This window comes from Neomonachus schauinslandi, chromosome 9 (genome assembly GCF_002201575.2).
Source record: "Neomonachus schauinslandi chromosome 9, ASM220157v2, whole genome shotgun sequence".
Taxonomy (NCBI): domain Eukaryota; kingdom Metazoa; phylum Chordata; class Mammalia; order Carnivora; family Phocidae; genus Neomonachus; species Neomonachus schauinslandi.
The window spans coordinates 27502775-27520507 of record NC_058411.1 but is presented as its reverse complement, the minus strand read 5'-3'; the positions used below and the strand labels follow the sequence as shown (position 1 = coordinate 27520507).

The window sequence follows — 17733 nt, the reverse complement described above, 5'->3', positions numbered from 1 at the left end:
AGTATATAACAATGTATTTATTCCAGTACTGCTGAGTGTTTAGATTATTTTCTTGAGGAAGGGGTGTCTCTTTTTTTTGTTATTACAAATCATGCTGCAGTGAACATCTTCACACATCTATCCTTCAACAGTTATTTGAATGTTTATATAGGCTAGATTGCTAAAAGTAGAAATGCTGAGAATATTTGTGTGCATTTAAATTTTTGATAGGTACCTCAAATTGCTCTTATAATGCTAGTGCCAGTTTCTACTTCCATCAATGGTATATGGGTGAGGATTATCCCCTCCACCCTTAATATCCATGAGTATTATCCATTTTTTTAATATTTGCCAATATGATAGGCAAAAATGGAGTATTGTGTTGTTTTAATCTGTATTCTTTAGTTAGTTGTGACTTTGAACGTGTTCCTGTATATTTGTTATGTATGTTTCCTCTTTTGGAAATTGACCAACTATAGTTTTTACCCATTTTTCTATTGGCTTTATTTTTTTCTTATTGAACTCTAAGCACTCTCAATATTTCTAATATCCATTGTTGAGAATATTATTACTGTAACTGTTGTTAACATTTATTAACTATGTAGCAGACTCTTTATATGCATTGTCTCCTTTGAAATTCACAAGTAGATAATGTCCTCATTTTAAGATTAAAAAAAAAGTCCTCATTTCAGGATAAAGACACTTGGTCTCAGGTATTTATGTAAAGTGCCCAAGTATAGTGAACAGGCACTCTTAAACACTGTTGCTGAGACTGGCAGTTTGTAGTAGCTATCACAGTCTTCAATATGTATTTACCTTGTCCCAGCTATTCTATATCTAGGAGTTTTTCATACTCACATACATGAACAAAGATGTTGGACCAAATATGTTACACACACACACACACACACACACACACAAATATTTCTGGTGATAGCTGTTGCCTCTGCAGAAAGGAAGAGTTGTGGGGTGCGAAACACTTTTCTTTTTATGCTTATTTGTACTGTGTGGGGTTTTTTGTTTGTTTGTTTGTTGTTATCTTGTATGTTATTCTTTACCCAAAAAGGAACAAACAGATGATTCCCCCTAAAATACAAGGAAAATATTTGTTTACCCATGTTTATAGCAGCATTATTCACAGTAACCAAAAAATGGAAGCAACCCAAGTGTACCTCTATGGATGAACAGATAAACAAAAAAGAAAATGATGGAAGAGTGGCGGAGGGTAGGAGGGAAGAAGAGGGAAGGGTGGAGGACTTGGCCAAGATAGTCAAATCTAGGCAATCTGATTGCAGATTCCACACTTCAATTTAATGCAAACAGTTTTCAGATTTTTTTTTAAGATTTTATTTTTAAGTACTCCCTACACCCAACCAAGGGGCTCAAACTCCCAACCCTGAGGTCAAGAGCCACATGCCCCTCTGACTGAGCCAGCCAGGGAACCCAGTTTTCAGAATTATTAAATGTATTTTTCTTAGTTTGTCCCTTGTCTTTTTACTTTATTTGTAGTTGCCAAATGGAATTTTAAAATTTGTCAAATTTGGGGTGCCTGCGTGGCTCAGTCATTAAGCGTCTGCCTTCGGCTCAGGTCACGATCCCAAGGTCCTGGATTGAGCCCTGCATCAGGCTCAATCAAGCAGGGAGCCTGCTTCTCCCTCTCCCACTCCCCCTGCTTGTGTTCCTGCTCTCACTATCCCTTTCTGTCAAATAAATAAATAAAATCTTTAAAAAAAAATTTGTCAAATTTATTTGTCAAACTTTATGACTTCTATGTTTTGTATCTTATATAGAAGGTCTTTACTTCTAGATATAGTGTTATATTTTCTTCTAGTACTTCTGTAGTTTTTTTTTTTTTAAGATTTTTTTTTTTTTTTATTTGAGAGAGAGCGAGAGCACATGAGAGGGGGGAGGGTCAGAGGGAGAAGCAGATTCCCCGCTGAGCGGGGAACCCGATGCGGGACTCGATCCCGGGACTCCAGGATCATGACCTGAGCCGAAGGCAGTCGCTTAACCAACTGAGCCACCCAGGCGCCCCTCTGTAGTTTTTTTAAGTGTAAATTTTTAAAGTTTATATCTTTAATCCATCTGGAGTTTATTTTTATATGTTGTATGAGGCAGGTATCAAACCTTATTTTTTTTCCTTCAAATGGTTAACCATATGTTGAAAAATCTCCTTTGCCCACTGTAAATGCCTCCTACTAAACTCTGTGTATGCATGGGTGGGTTCCTGGATGGCCAAGTTTCTTTCTATTTGTTGTTTTACTTACATATTCCAGCTCCAATATCATGCTGCTTTAGTTTTCTTTAGCTTTATAATATGTTTTGATACCTATTTGGATAAGTCCTCTTTCTTTGTTCAAAATGTTTGTTGGCTTTTCTTAGACATTTACTCTTCGAGAGAAACTTGAAAATCAGTTTATCAAGTTCACAAAAATAAATTCCCTTTGGAAGCCTTAGAATTACATTGAATTTATAGATTGATTTGGAGAAAATTGGTATCTTTATAATAATGAGACTTTCCTCATAGGCAGATTTATTTAGATTTTTTTTATGTCTTTCAGTAGAATTTTAGTTTTAATTCCTATAAGGCCTGTACACTTCTTACAAAAATGTATTCCCAGGTAATTTATATTTTTTGTTGCTGCGATGAATGAGGTAATTTCTCTCTATTCACTTCCTGTTTATAATATAAAAGCTATTTGTTTTGTATATTTATAATCAATTGCCTACGAGCAGTTCTTAACTGTTTATGAATCAGATCTTAAAAACTTTTTTTTTTTAAAGATTTTATTTATTTATTTGACAGAGAGAGAGAGCGAGAGAGGGAACACAAGCAGGGGGAGTGGGAGAGGGAGAAGCAGACTCCCAGTTGAGCAGGGAGCCCGACGTGGGGCTCAATCCCAGGACCCCAGGATCACGACCTGAGCCGAAAGCGGACGCTTAATGACTGAGCCACCCAGGCGCCCCTCTTTTTTTTTTTTTTTAAAGATTTTATTTATTTATTTGACAAAGAGACACAGCCAGAGAGGGAACACAAGCAGGGGGAGTGAGAGAGGGAGAAGCAGGCTTCCTGCAGAGCAGGGAGCCCAATGTCGGGCTCGATCCCAGGACCCTGGGATCATGACCTGAGCGGAAAGCAGACGTTTAACGACTGAGCCACCCAGGCGCCCCCCAGATCTTCCTAAAGACTTCTAAGCAACATTATGTTATCTGAATTCATTACTTTATATAAAAAGCAAACATAATAATCATCATCATTTTATGTGGTCCAAAATGGAGGTTTTACAGCACTTCATTAAGCCCTTCCCATTCCTATAACTTCCAATGTAATACTATTTACGGAACAGACATTTTTTTGTTTTCAGTACATAGTGGTTTGTTGACCTCAAAGAATCATAAACTTTAATAGCTGAAAGGGATCTTAGAGAACTTCTTATCCAACCTCCTCATTTCTTTTCCTTTTTTTTATTGTGGCAAAATACACATAACATAAAATTTACCATGGTAACCATTTTTAAGTGTACAGTTCAATGGTATTAAGTATATTTGTATTATTGTGCAACCATCAATGCTATCCATCGCCGGAACTCTTTTCAGCTGGTAAAACTGCACTTCTGTACCCATTGAACAATAATTTCCTTGTCCCCTCCCCTCAGTTCTAAAACCCCCATTCTACTTTCTGTCTCTATGAATGTGACTACTATACGTACCTCATGTAAATGGAATCATACAGTATTTGTCTTCATGTGACTGGCTTATTTCACTTAGCATAATGTCCTCAAGGTTCATTTTGTTGTAGCGTGTATCAGAATTTATTTCCATTTTAAGGATGAATAATATTCTATTGTATGTATATACCATATTTTGTTTTGCTTATTCATTCATCCACCAATGGATGCTTCCACCTTTTGACTATTGTAAATAATGCTGCTGTGAGCATTGGTATCCAAATATCTCTTCAAAACTCTGCTTATTCTTTTGGGTGTATGCTTAGAATTGGGAATGCCAGGATGCTTGCGTGGCTCAGTTCATTAAATAGCTGCCTTCTGCTCAGGTCATGATCCCAGGGTCCTGGGATTGAGTCCCGCATTGGGTTCCTTGTTTAGCAGGGAGCCTGCTTTTCCCTCTGCCTGCCAGTCCCCCTGTTTGTGCTCTCTCTCTTTCTGGCAAATAAATAAATAAAATCTTAAAAAAAAAAAGTGGGAATGCTGGATCATATTTTTTAATTTTTGGAGGAACCACCAAACTGTTCTGTAGTAGCTGTACCATTTTACGTTCCCACCAGTAGTGCACAAGGGTTCCAATTTCTTCATATACTTGCCAACACTTGTTATTTTCCATTTGCTTGATAGTAGCCATCCTAATGAGTGTGAAATGGTATCTCAATATGCCAACCTCCTCATTTTACAGAGTAAGAAACTAGGAGGAGGAATGATTTGTTCACATGCAGAAGCAGACCAGTTTGCTAAACACCTGTTTACTCCATGTCCAGTTCTCCAAAGAGCCAGTGTATTTAATGACAGATTCCACTGAACTGATTTACACAAACTTAGCCAGGTTTACTAGTTGATAGTCACCAGATTGCTTCACAAAATCTTATCACTATTACCTCCTTACAAATATATAGAAAATTATGTTGCTTGGAATGGTTTCAACACCTTTAAAATTTTTCTTTAAGGTTTAATTTAGTCTTAATATACAGCTGTTTCATCTCAACTGTTGTTTTTGTCAGTCCATCTTTGTAGAATTCAGTTTCGTAATTTAGACACTAATCACTTCTCAAATGATTAGAACACATAAAAATAGTAATCTAATTGAGCTGGTTAGTAAATCCTTACATTTACAGAAGTATAATAGACAGTGGAATAGATTGAAAATATATTGAAAAAACTATGCTCTGGGCATCCAAAATCTATACATTAGTAAGTCAGTATACATAGGAAATTCTCATTCCACAAAGTCATATTGCCAAGCAAAGTCCCCAAGTGCACTGCAATTTGGTAATGGCAAAACAGTTACATCCAAATGGCTGAAAACTAAACTAAAACTAAATTAGTACTTGAATAAAACATCACAGACATCGTCAAAAGTTACCCTGTCTAAAGGAATTTATAACATATCTTTTTTTTTTTTAAGATTTTATTTCTTTATTTGACAGAGAGCACAAGCAGGGGGAGAGGCAGAGGCAGAGGGAGAAGCAGACTCCCCTCTGAGCAGGGAGCCCAACATGGGGCTCGATCCCAGGACCCTGGAATCATGACCTGAGCCAAAGGCAGCTGCTTAACCGACTGAGCCACCCAGGTGCCCCAATTTATATCATATCTTATCCTATCTAAAATGAATTGCTGGGGTGCCTGGGTGGCTCAGTCGGTTAAGCATCTGCCTTCGCCTCAGGTCATGATCCCAGGGTCCTGGGATCGAGCCCCATGTTGGGCTCCCTGCTCCGCGGAAGGCCTGCTTCTCCCTCTCCCAGTCCCCCTGCTTGTGTTCCTTCTCTCGCTGTGTCTCTCTCTGTCGAATAAATAAATAAAATCTTAAAAAAAAATAAAACAAATTGCTATAATTTATAAGTGAACAGTTTTTCAGTAAATCAGTGAACGAGTAAATTCAGCAAATTGGCTCTTTGGAGAATTGATCAAATTGGCTATGTGAAATTGACCGAGAGTCCTCAGGTGCACAGGTAAAACAAAACTAAAACAAAAGTAAGCGGCAGAACCCAGAATTGAGCCTAAATCTTCTAATCCATATTTGGTCAGTATTTTTCCTGCTACCTCATACTTTCTAAATTGGCAACATGAGATGATTAGGGATGCATTGAGATGAAAATGTATGCAAAACAGCTTAAATTGTTTGAAGACTGATTCCCCTCTTCTGAAAGGTAGGATATAGTAATTAGGTCCTTTGGTAGAAGATATCAGAATACTACTAGATGAGGGGGTTTGCTTAAATCACAAAGTTCTGATTTATGAGTGCCAGGATAGACTGATTTAAACTTTTTTTTTTTTTACTTTGAATTGTGTTTCTTCTCAACTCCGAAAGTTGAAACTATGATGAATTGTGGGAGTTGGGATGGCACACAGACTAATTCAGGCCACTCCCTTCTCGGCTTCCCCCTGGTTCCACCAGTATGGAAAATCTTTATCCAGGGTACACTTATTTTCTCTGCGGTCTTTGAAGGGAAAGTGACCAGGACATAGACCTAGGCCCCACATTCTAGATGTTACCATGTGGATGTAGGTAAATTCTTTTGGGATAGGAGGAAATTGAGCATGTAATTGTTCCTGCCTAGAACTTTTTTTGGGGGGGGGGACAGGCAAAGGGGGAGGGAGAGAAAGAATCCCAAGCAGGCTTCATGCCCAGCGCGGAACCTGATGCGTAACTTGATCTCACAACCCTGAGATCATGACCTGAGCTGAAATCAAGAGTCGGGCACTTAACTGACTGAGCCACCCAGGTGCCCCTCATTTCTTTTTTTTAAATTTTATTTATTTATTTGACAGATAGAGAGCACAAGTAGGCAGAGAAGCAGTTAGAGGGAGAGGGAGAAGCAGGCTCTCCGCCAAGCAGGGAGCCCGACGTGGGGCTCAATCCCAGGACCCTGGGATCATGACCCGAGCCAAAGGCAGCTGCTTAACCAACTGAGCCACCCAGGCGCCCCCCTCATTTCTTTTTTATAAAGAAAATAATCATTACATTTTCTCTTATGTCTATAAAAGAAGGAAGAGTCTTTGTACCACATTGATTATATCTAGCATTTAAGAGCCAGCATGATCTTTATACTGTAATGGAAAGACTGGATTTTAAACTGAATTTTATACATCAAAAAAATAAGAGGAATTGATGGATAGATAGTGGATGGATAGATGGACAGATATGTGATAGGAAAAGAATAGTAAAATGTTAATGGTAGAATCTGGGTAGTAGATACATAGATATTTGCTATAAGATTCTTTCAGCTTTTTGTGTTTGAAAGTTTCTGTAGTAAATATTGAAACAAAAACCCTGAAATTTAGACCTAGCTCTATTATTTGATAGCATTGTGATCTTAGAAAATGCCTTTAATCTCTATAATGGAAATCAAATAAGCTACTTTGCCTATCTTAAATATTATAAGGATCAAATCATATAATACAGGGAAATAATTTGAAATCTATACAATTCAATAAAAATGATAAAATAGTGCTATTATTTCCCCTTTTGGTGATTTCAGTAGCTATTCTTAGTTCATATCAGTTTGAAGAGAGGAAGAAAATGTTGTACTTGCCTTAATGAGAAAAAACTCCCACATAGCCTCAGCCCCCTGCCAACGGACAGGTGGGTTTCAGTTCTCTCTGAAGACCATTGTCTTTATGTTTATAAGAAAGGGGACAGAGGAAAATAAGCTTGTAAACCAAAATGGCTTTCTTTTTCAGGAAGCAGTAGGGGACACATTAGAAGAACTGTGGATCTCCTACAATTTTATTGAGAAGTTGAAAGGGATCCATGTAATGAAGAAATTGAAGATTCTCTACATGTCTAATAACCTAGTGAAAGACTGGGGTAAGCTGAAGCTGGCTCTTTGCTAACCTTCTACCTTCTGTTTATAGAAAATAGCCCAACAGAGAACAAGATGCAAAATGGGGACATTTCTTTCTAAGCACACAGGGAAATAGCTATAGGAGTTCCTATCTTTCAGCTGAATGCTTGAAATTTACATTTAAATATTTACTTAAAATGATTATATTGAATAGATCCTGGTCCTCTTCATCATGGAAAAAAATTAAATTATAGTCCAAAGGCTGAATGGAATCAGTTTAAATTTAATAATTCTTGGATGGAATATGTATTTGCCATCTATATGACTTTGTTTTTTTATAGTACATTATTCATTGAGCATTTACCAAAGCCCTATTAAGTGTTACGAGCTATGCCAGGCTCTTGAGATACATAGTTGAATAGTACACTGTCCATGCCTTCAAGGAATTCACAACTTAGGGGGAAAGAGTAGTTTATAAACTGTGTAATGAGTTCTTCAGTAGGTGTGTGAATGTGTTGCTTTGAGAATTCAAAGATGAGGGATGTGTGGGTGGCTTGGTCAGTTAGGTGTTGGATTCTTGGTTTCAGCTCAGGTCATGAACTCGGGGTTGTGAGATCAAGCCCTGCAGGCTCTGTGCTCAGTGGGGAGTCTGTTTAAGACTGTCTCCCTCTCCCTCTGCCCCTCCACCCTGCTCTCTCTCTCTCTAAAATAAATAAATAAATCTTAAAAACAAAAATTCAAAGATGAGGGGCACCTGGGTGGCTCAGCTGGTTAAGCTTCCGACTCTTGATTTCAGCTCAGGTCATGATCTCGGGGTCGTGGGATTGAGCCCCACATCAGGCTCCGTGCTCAGTGTAGAGTCTGCTTGAGATTCGGTGTCTCCCTCTCCCTCTGACCCCTACCCCATGCTGACTCTCTCTCTCAAATAAATAAATCTTCTTTTAAATAAAGAATTCGAAGATGAGGGAATGGGTGGAGACAAATTTGATTTAACCCATACTGATGCAATACAGCATAGAGAAGACCTGTCGCTGGAGAGTGATATGTTGTTCTTTGTGATTCTGAACCTCATCTCCTTTTCTTATCCCGTCCTTAGGCTAGCATAAAGATAGAAGAGGTATGTCTTCTTTTTCCTTCCCTTTCCATAATGTCTTCAGAGAATGACTTCATATGGTATAATTTCCCTTACTTTCTTCAAAATCTTAAACAACAGATTGTTCTGAATAGTCACAAACTGAGGGCTAGTGATACTGGAGTTCAGTCCCCAAAATCATAACAGGAGAATTTTCCATTTTATTATAGAATGTATTCTTTGTATTTGTAGCTGAATTTGTGAAGCTGGCAGAATTGCCGTGCCTGGAAGACCTGGTGTTTGTAGGCAATCCCTTGGAAGAGAAACATTCTGCTGACGGGAACTGGATTGAAGAGGCGACCAAGAGAGTCCCCAAACTGAAAAAGCTGGATGGTGAGTGATTCTGGACTAGCTTGGGGCAATGCTTTCTAGGCATAAGGATTGAATTTGTGACATGGAATCATGAAAAGGAGCAAAACTAAGAAAGAAATAGGTTGTCTCTAATCTCCAAAGCCATTTCATTCCATAGGAAATTTTAGAGTCTAGGTGAGATGAAAACCTCCTAGGATACTTAGACTGGTATAAGATCATCCCTTGACCAAAAATTTTTAAGAAAGCCAGGCTTGTTCTCAAGTCACAAAGGTATTATTTTGCAGAATAATTAGACATAAATGGTAAGCAGTTGCTTTTTCACAACTGGATAAAAATTGTAGTTTTCTCTCTACCCCTACCCTCTAATTTTAGTTAACCAATATTTAAGATAGGTGTCAATGTCAGTAGATATTCCTGACTGACTGGGTTCAAGTTCTAGTTCTATCACTTAATAGCTTTTTTGTCATTTTGCTAGTTAATTAATTTCACCAAGCCTTGTTCTTTTGTAATCTAAAAACTGAAAATGATGGGCGCCTGGGTGGCTCAGTTGGTTAAGCGACTGCCTTCGGCTCAGGTCATGATCCTGGAGTCCCAGGATCGAGTCCCGCATCGGGCTCCCTGCTCAGCAGGGCGTCTGCTTCTCCCTCTGACCCTCCCCTCTCTCATGTGCTCTCTCTCATTCTCTCTCAAATAAATAAATAAAATCTTTAAAAAAAAAACAAAAAAACTGAAAATGATAATAGTCCCAGACTTCTCTGGATCTTACCTCCTCCCAGGAAGCCAGGCCAGGATCCCAACTGTTCCAGAACTCACAGACTTCTCTCTTTTCTGCCAGCCCAGGGAAATAACCTTTCTAATCTGAAGAGAATCACTATCCCCCTCCCTCTTTTCCACATTTTTCTGCATCTTCTCACAAACTGTCTTCCAGTGATCTTCTTAGGCTTTTCAAAGACAAAATCCAGTAAGTCTGATGGTCTTTCTCTACTTTCCACATTGCCCCTGAAGCAGTGATCCAGAACTGACTAGGCTACCTGATTGAATGGAGGGAAAGGAAATACTTAGAAGAAACAAATAAGTAATATCCAGCTATGTGATCATCATCATCATCATCATCCCATGTACCAAATACATATTTGCCCTACTGTCTTCAGCACCATACTCATACTGATAGTCACATCCAAAACAAAAGGATCTAGTTGTCTATGGTTGAGGCCTCCATGTCCCTCAGCCCTTCTCTTCTCTCTTTACCACCCCTGCTGCCTTGTCATTCTACCTTTCCTATATTCTTTGTCTCCCCATTGCTCCCTTACTACCTCTTTCAGAGCCTCAGTATACAACCCTTTTATCCACCCCAGCTTACTGCAGTGGTTGTTCTTAAATGGGACTGCACCCCTGTGAAGATATTGGATATTTTAGAATCTCTGGGGAGAGAGTGAAGAGGTCTCTATAGTTTGAAAAAGTTTCATAGGTGATTCCAATATGCCTCCCTGGAAGATATGTGCTCATCTGTCCTCTAATTGAGAATTATTGATGTGAAAAGCTCTTACCCATCTATTTTCCTACACCAAAAAATGTTAACAGCTTGATTGAAGTTTAATTGACACACAGTTAACTGCACATATTTAAAGTGTGTAATTTGGTATGTTTTGATACACATATTCACCTCTGAAACCATCGCCACAGTTAAGATAGTGAATATATGATGGTGACTATAGTTAACAATACTGTCTTACAGCAACTAGAAAGTTGCTTAGACAGTGGATCTTTTTTTTTTTTTAAAGATTTTATTTATTTATTTGAGAGAGAAAGAATGAGGCACAGAGAGAGCATGAGAGGGGGGAGGGTCAGAGGGAGAAGCAGACTCCCTGCAGAGTGGGGAGCCCGATGTGGGACTCGATCCCAGGACTCCAGGATCATGACCTGAGCCGAAGGCAGTCGCTTAACCAACTGAGCCACCCAGGCGCCCCTAGACAGTGGATCTTAAAAGTTACCACCACACACACACACACACACACACACACACACAGAGAAGTAACTATGTAAGGTGATGAATGTATTACCTAACATTGTGGTAATCATTCCATAATATATATCAAATTATCATGTTCATACCTTAAACTTACACAATGCTATCTCAGTCATATCTCAATAAAGCTGGGGGAAAAGGGGAATAAACATATGCATCACCCCCAAAAGTATCCTTGTGCCTCTTTGTAATCCCTCTCTCCTGGTCCTTGCATCATCCCTCCCAGAGCAATCACTGATTGCTTTCTGCCTCTATAGATTAATTTGAATTTTCTAAAGTTTTATATCAGTGGAATCATGCAGAATGTTCTGTTCTTTTATTTCTGGATGCATAGGGGTAAAATGACAGACTATAGATGATCTCTTGTGGAGAGGTACAGGAATAATTGGGAAGAAGCAAACAGGTTTCTAAGATGCTGGTAATATTCTATTTCCTAGATTGGTAGGGGGTATACAATCATTGACTTTATTACTCATTAAATTATTTATATTGTATTTGTATGAATGAATATTTCACAATTAAAAAATAAAATAGAAAAAAGCGGGTAAGGACATTAGAGTCTTGGACTTCAGCTTTTTTATGTTCAACTTTGGTTGGATTCTAGAAACCATTTGAAGTCATTTGTCTTCTTTCAGGATTGCATACAGGAAGTAAAACTCTTCCCTTAAACATGCAACAGAACCTCTCAAGTAGACCCTGAGTAGACCAAGCCACATTATAGCCTTTTGGACCAAGTACTGACCTCAGGGCAATCTGAACAGCCCCTACGATAACCAGCTTGGTCTATAGGATAGACCAGAACAGAGACAGCTACAGCTGCTAACTTGCCTACTTTTGCTCCTCTTCTATTGCTTATAAGCAAAACTAGGGAATCTTAAAAAGCTAAAATGAAAAAGGTAATGCCAAATATTAGTGGGATGTGGAGAACTAGAACTCTCAGACCTTGCCAAATGGTAATGTAACTTGGTATAACCACTTTAGAAAACTGGCATTATCTATAAAAGCTCTACATACATATCCATTATGACCCAGCACTTTTTCTCCTAGCTATATACCCAAAAGAAAGGATACATATGTTTACCAAATGACGTGTATGAGAATGTTCATAGCAGCACTATTTTAATAGCTATGAATTGGAAACAACCCAAATGCCCATCAACAATAGAACAAATTATGACATATTCATATAATGTAATATTAAACAGCAATGAGAGGGACGCCTGGGTGGCTCAGATGGTTAAGCATCTGCCTTCGGCTCAGGTCACGATCCCAGGGTCCTGGGATCGAGTCCCGCATCGGGCTCCCTGCTAGGCGGGGAGCCTGCTTCTCCCTCTGCCGCTGCCTCTCTCTATCTCTCTCTCTGACTCTCATGAATAAATAAATTAAAAAAAAATTTTTTTAAACAGCAATGAGAATGAGTGAACTACAAATTTCACACAATATAGATGGATCATGCAAACATAATGTTGAGCAACAGAAGCCAGACACAGAGTGTATGTTATACCATCTCGTTCATATCAATTTCAAAAACAGGCAAAATAACCTACGTTGTTAGACATCAGGATAGAATATGCCTTTTGTGGGGGGATAGTGACTGGAAGGGGGCCTAAGGAAGTTTTGGGGGTTCTAATAATGTTCTCTACCTATTCTGGTGCTGGTTACCAGATGTGTTCACTTTGTGTTTATTTATCGATCTGTACACTTACATAATTTGTGTATTTTGTATGTTATACTCTAATAACACATTCACTCTCCCCCTGTGAAAAGATGCTGTGGGGAGTACAGAGAGATGAAACTCTGCTCGCTACCATAAAGAACATAAATGTTCATTAAGGAAGGATCACAGAGGAAGAGGCACTAGAGTTGGTTCCTTATTAAGGGTGGGGTTTAGATGGAAGGAGAGTTGTTGTGGGAGGACATTCCAAAATGGAGGAACTCTGTTGAACAAGGGTCCAGAGGTAGGCATGTGCAAGGTGAGTTTGGGAGACAGTGAATTGATCAGTTTAGCTGGTGAAGAAGGTACATGGCTGAGGAGTTAAGACAGAACAGTGGATTGGGGTCAAATTGTGGGCAGGCTTCAAATGCCAGTGCTCAGAAATGGGTGGCCCTTGGCCCAGTGACAGCCTGCAGATGTGTTTTGTTTTTTGTGCTTTGGTTCTTTTTATTTTTTCCCAAATTTGTCCCTATTGCTTAATATTTGGGAGAGTAATATAAAAATACAGATTTCTGGCAACACTGGGATTGCATAGTTTATTGTGAAAAATGAAGAATATTTCTTTGTGTTTAACATACAAAGTTTTTACTGGGTATAGGGCTTTATTTTTCTGCCTGGCACCTGTAGGCATTTTATTTGCAACTCTGCATTTTGGGGAGCCAAATATTCATAAGTACTTATATTAATCCATTTGAGAATTTCCCTGAGAGGCTTTTTGGATAATTTGAAATTAAAGAGATTATTTTATGAGATTATTTTTATTATGGCACACTTCGTAGCATCTCATAGCTTCTCAGGTTAACAGGAAAATATTTTCATTCAGAATTTTAGCAATCTGTTGAGAATGACCAGAAATATTTTCTTTTTCATTTTAGGTACCCCAGTAATTAAAGAGGATGAGGAAGAAGATAACTAACACCACGTTTTCTGCTTTGTGTTAACTTATTTAAATGTCATAAGAACAATAGATAAGTTTTGTATAATTGTCTATTTTAAAGATCCTGTGTGGGGCAAAAGGTTCTTAAGATAAAACAAATCTCTCATTGCTATCTTTTTTTAAACCTATTGAGTGTTTCTCCCCCCAAAACGGTAACACCAACTTCATGCATTCTAGTACTTTTTTTAGAAACTCGAATTTTCAACTTTTTGTCTTCAGTCCCAGTTATGTACTACATGGCCCCATCTACCGAAACTTTTATAGACCAGTCATTTTTAACAACAAAGAACAACAAATATGGTTCTTTATTCAGTTTGTTTAGGGTTTGTTTGTTTGTTTTCAGACCAGGCATTTAAATATATATACTTAACTTTTGAATCTGTAGACCATCTTTCCTGAAGGTCCATGTCCTTATGACTCAGAAGCACAAATGTGTCATGCCTTTGGTTCAGAAGGCAGCACGGTGACAGAAAGAGTTCCTCTTAGAAGAAATACAGAGCAGTCCTAGAACCAAGACTCCCAAAGTCCAATTGGAAAAGCTATGGTGAAAAGAGGAAAAATTATCTTGGAGGCCTTACAGCCCATGTTATATTTACTTATTTGTTTTTCCAAAAATGTGTGCATTGTCAACTGGAATTTAGGTTGCATTTGTACACCTGGCCACTTGAGTCACTGTGCACAGTCAGTCATGCTGTGATCTGGGTCAGTGGTTAAAATGACTGTCACGATCATTCCTTTGACCACTACTCTGGTCATGTTACTCACATGGGCCTGATCTTAGGCACACTTTTTGGTTTATAGTCCCTTATATGTTATATAAGGAAATACATGTAAACAGTAGTTATATTTGAATTCCTAGCCTAAATGTTGGCCATTCATATATATCAAAATTTTCTCTAATAACTTTGTTCTGTGGACCCTCATGTTGGGAGAATTGATTGCTATAAATAAGGATATAGAACTTAAAAGACTGCATCTGATACCTTTCAATAGATTAAATTTAGAATCTCAAAATATATTTTTAGAACATTTCTAAGTTAGCTCTTAAAATGAACTATGTAAGTGATTGTGGAGGGAAAAGAGAAGAGAGATTTCATTATGGGATCCCAGGCAAATGGCAATATTTTTGAGGATTGCCTTCTCTATGAAGCATGGTAGGTGACCTAACCTCAAAATTGCAAAGCAATAGTTGGATACAGAGCTTAGAATTTGTAAGGAAAAAAAATCTTTTTGGAAAGTACAAGGTATAGTCAGTAACCAGATGAAGTCCATAGCAGATCATGACTGAATTACTGACAGATTGCAGAAAAGAAGTCAGAGGCGCTCTGCCAAATTGTGCCTAAAGTCCCTCAACCAGAGACTGATTCTTATTTCCCCATTTACTTGTGTAAAATCAGTCAAAAGAGGAGAGAGTCATTTTTTTAAAGTGATTGCATAGTCCTGGGTTTCAGAAAACTTCAGCTATCATTTAAGTAGGAATTAAGTGATTTCTCTGAGTCACTCTGATCTAAAGGGACCACTGCTTTGACAATCAATTCTAAATACAAACAGCAAGAGGAAAAATTAGTCCAACGCTTTATTAGCTTCCTTTTAGTTCTTCCTTATAATCTCATAGGAAGAAATCTTTACTCTGGCTTATATATTCAAAGCCTTTGGGTATTTCTTTTGTGAGCTGTAGACAATGAGTATTCCCTGTGGTAATGTTTAAGTCCCCCAAACTAGGAGGGAAGATGATCTTCTTCACTTGTAGTTTGCACTTCATCCAGTAGGCAAGCTTGAAGCCATTTTACTATTTATGGATATATTTTCAAAAGTTACTCTGGAAGTGAATGTAATAGGAAGGGATGACTTCATATTGAATCTGTAAAATGGCTTACGGTGTTGGTGTGTGGTTTTCTGAATTCTATAATATAGAAACTAATTTTTTCTGCTTCTCCTTGTTTCTTAATGTCTTTTAATCACTGATAGTTCTCAGAGAAATGTAAGGTGCTTTTCTGTGTTCATTTCACACAAAATTCATACTTAGTTTCACTCAACAAATGTTTGAATGACTTCTATGCATCCTTTTCATGGAATTAAAGCCAGAATCCATGCCATTAGAAAATGGAAGATAGGGTGTATGAGTAAGTTCAGAACATTTTCTCCAGTCATTCCTTAAATCATCCTTTACTGCTGCAAATTTAGCTGATATTAAATGCCTTTGGTTTATGGATTAGATGGATTCTCTCTGTGCTCCTGGTTTAAAGCATTGTGCCATTTTAGTGGCTCATTTAAATTTCCTCTATTCTCGTAATGATGGTAGAGCTCTAGAATCAGTTCAGCATTTTAATTTTTCACAGGTAACTTGATTTTAGTCTACAAAGGAATTCAACTTTTCTGTGTTCCCTAACTCTAAGCTTATGGGTGTATTACCTGGTCAGACCTTGAAAGGTTTTTGTGTTCTCTGTTCGTACGATTTTGTTCCTTTAAACCAGAGTTTCTCAGTCTTGGCACTGTTAACATTTTGGGTTGGATGATATTGTCCTGTGTATTACAGGATGTTTAGCACCATCTCTGGCTTCACTAGATGCCAGTAGAACCCCCTGCCTAGTTGTGACAACCAGAAATGTCTTCAGACATTACCATCTGTCCCCTCTGGCAGAGGGGTAGGAACAAATCCGCCCCTGGTTAAGAACCAGTGCTTTATATTCCTTTACCTTCCTTATTCCTTTACCTACACTGTAGCATGAGGTTGTTGTTTTTGTTTTTGTAAAACCATAAAATAGGTGCAATAAAAAAAAGGGTGTGTTTAAAAAAAAATCACTGAACTTTTAGAAATCCCACATCTAAATCTCCATTCCTGCCTTTTTATAAAGTAGTGAGTACAAAGGAAGAAGACTGAAAGAAAAAATGAGACTGAGTCTTACTTTTTTCTAAATGAAGAACGAAGGACAAACATTCCTTTTGTCCAGGGTGCATTTATTTTCACTCTGTAGTCCTATATGCCACCTGAGTTGTTGTATGAGAGAAGGTGATGTATTTAATAATCATGGATGGAAGGAAAATGGTCCTTGGTGTTTTGCTTTTTTGTAATGGTCATTTTAATAATTTTTCATATAACATTAGAAACTCAGGGCTAGAAGGTTCAACTTACATTTTTCAGCAGGGTCTCAACTTTTATTTCTTAGCATTCTTGCTTATCTTAGGACAGTGATTATTAACCTACCTCTGTCTTACTATAACAGAATTCAACTTTATGATAGATTTTTCTTTATCTCTAATGTTGAACTTTTTGAGTGTGCTTTTAGAAAATGGACCATTCTTTAAGTGTTCATTCTTTAAGTGTTCATTCATTGTCCACTAATGCATAGGATTTTCCAGACTGTAGCAGTCATTAAATACAGAAAAATAGTGTATAAAATTTGGCAAAATTTGGTAATCATATATGAAAGTTAGCTGGTGTAGACACCAATTTTGAGTGTGATCAGAGGAATGTCTGATCATGATAATTGGTCACTAACTTGGTACGGTTATAAGATACTTAAATGTGGTTCTTGTGAGGAAAAAGAAATTTTGACTTGAATAGATGCTTCTTCTTAACCTTTTACCAGTGGTCTGAAGTAGAGTAACGAGGAATAAGAAATTAATTGTAACTGTTGACTTATTCTCAGAATTGGTGATGTGTAAGTGGAATTGAAGATCATCATCTCTCTGACCCAGAACCTTCCACCTGGGTTTTTCTTAGGACTAAATGGGAAAAGTGTAGGGTCTAGAAAGATTGGATTTAATCATTAACTTTTAAAAATTGGTGTGTGTGTGGGGGGTGTCAAAATATTGATCATATGAGTAGTTAGTGTCTCTCTAACTGCAGTCTGTCAGTTTGTGAAGACCTTACATTGTAAGTATTGGTAAAGGGAAAAAACTAACTGCTGAACTGAAAGTTATCCTTTAACTGAAATTAATTCCTTTGGCACACATTTTCTTTATTTAGGCTGCTTAATGTGTCTGTGAATAATTAAATATAAAACAAGATTCAGTGTAGTGGAGTTGGAGCTTCTGACACAGCTAACTTGACCATATTCCTTTACCTTCACTGTAGCATGAGGTTGTTGTTTTTGTTTTTGTAAAACCATAAAAT

The 17733-nt window shown here is 37.8% G+C and overlaps 1 protein-coding gene across 1 annotated transcript in view; it reads left to right on the top strand.

The window, feature by feature from the left end:
* Nucleotides 1–13595, top strand: part of DNAL1 (dynein axonemal light chain 1) — a 28407-nt gene extending 14812 nt beyond the window's left edge. Inside the window, exons 5-7 of the mRNA XM_021679905.2 lie at nt 7392–7518; nt 8820–8960; nt 13555–13595. Of these exons, the coding sequence (XP_021535580.2) occupies nt 7392–7518; nt 8820–8960; nt 13555–13595 (309 nt within the window). The remainder of the gene's footprint in view (nt 1–7391; nt 7519–8819; nt 8961–13554) is intronic.
* The last annotated feature ends 4138 nt before the right edge of the window (nt 13596–17733 follow it).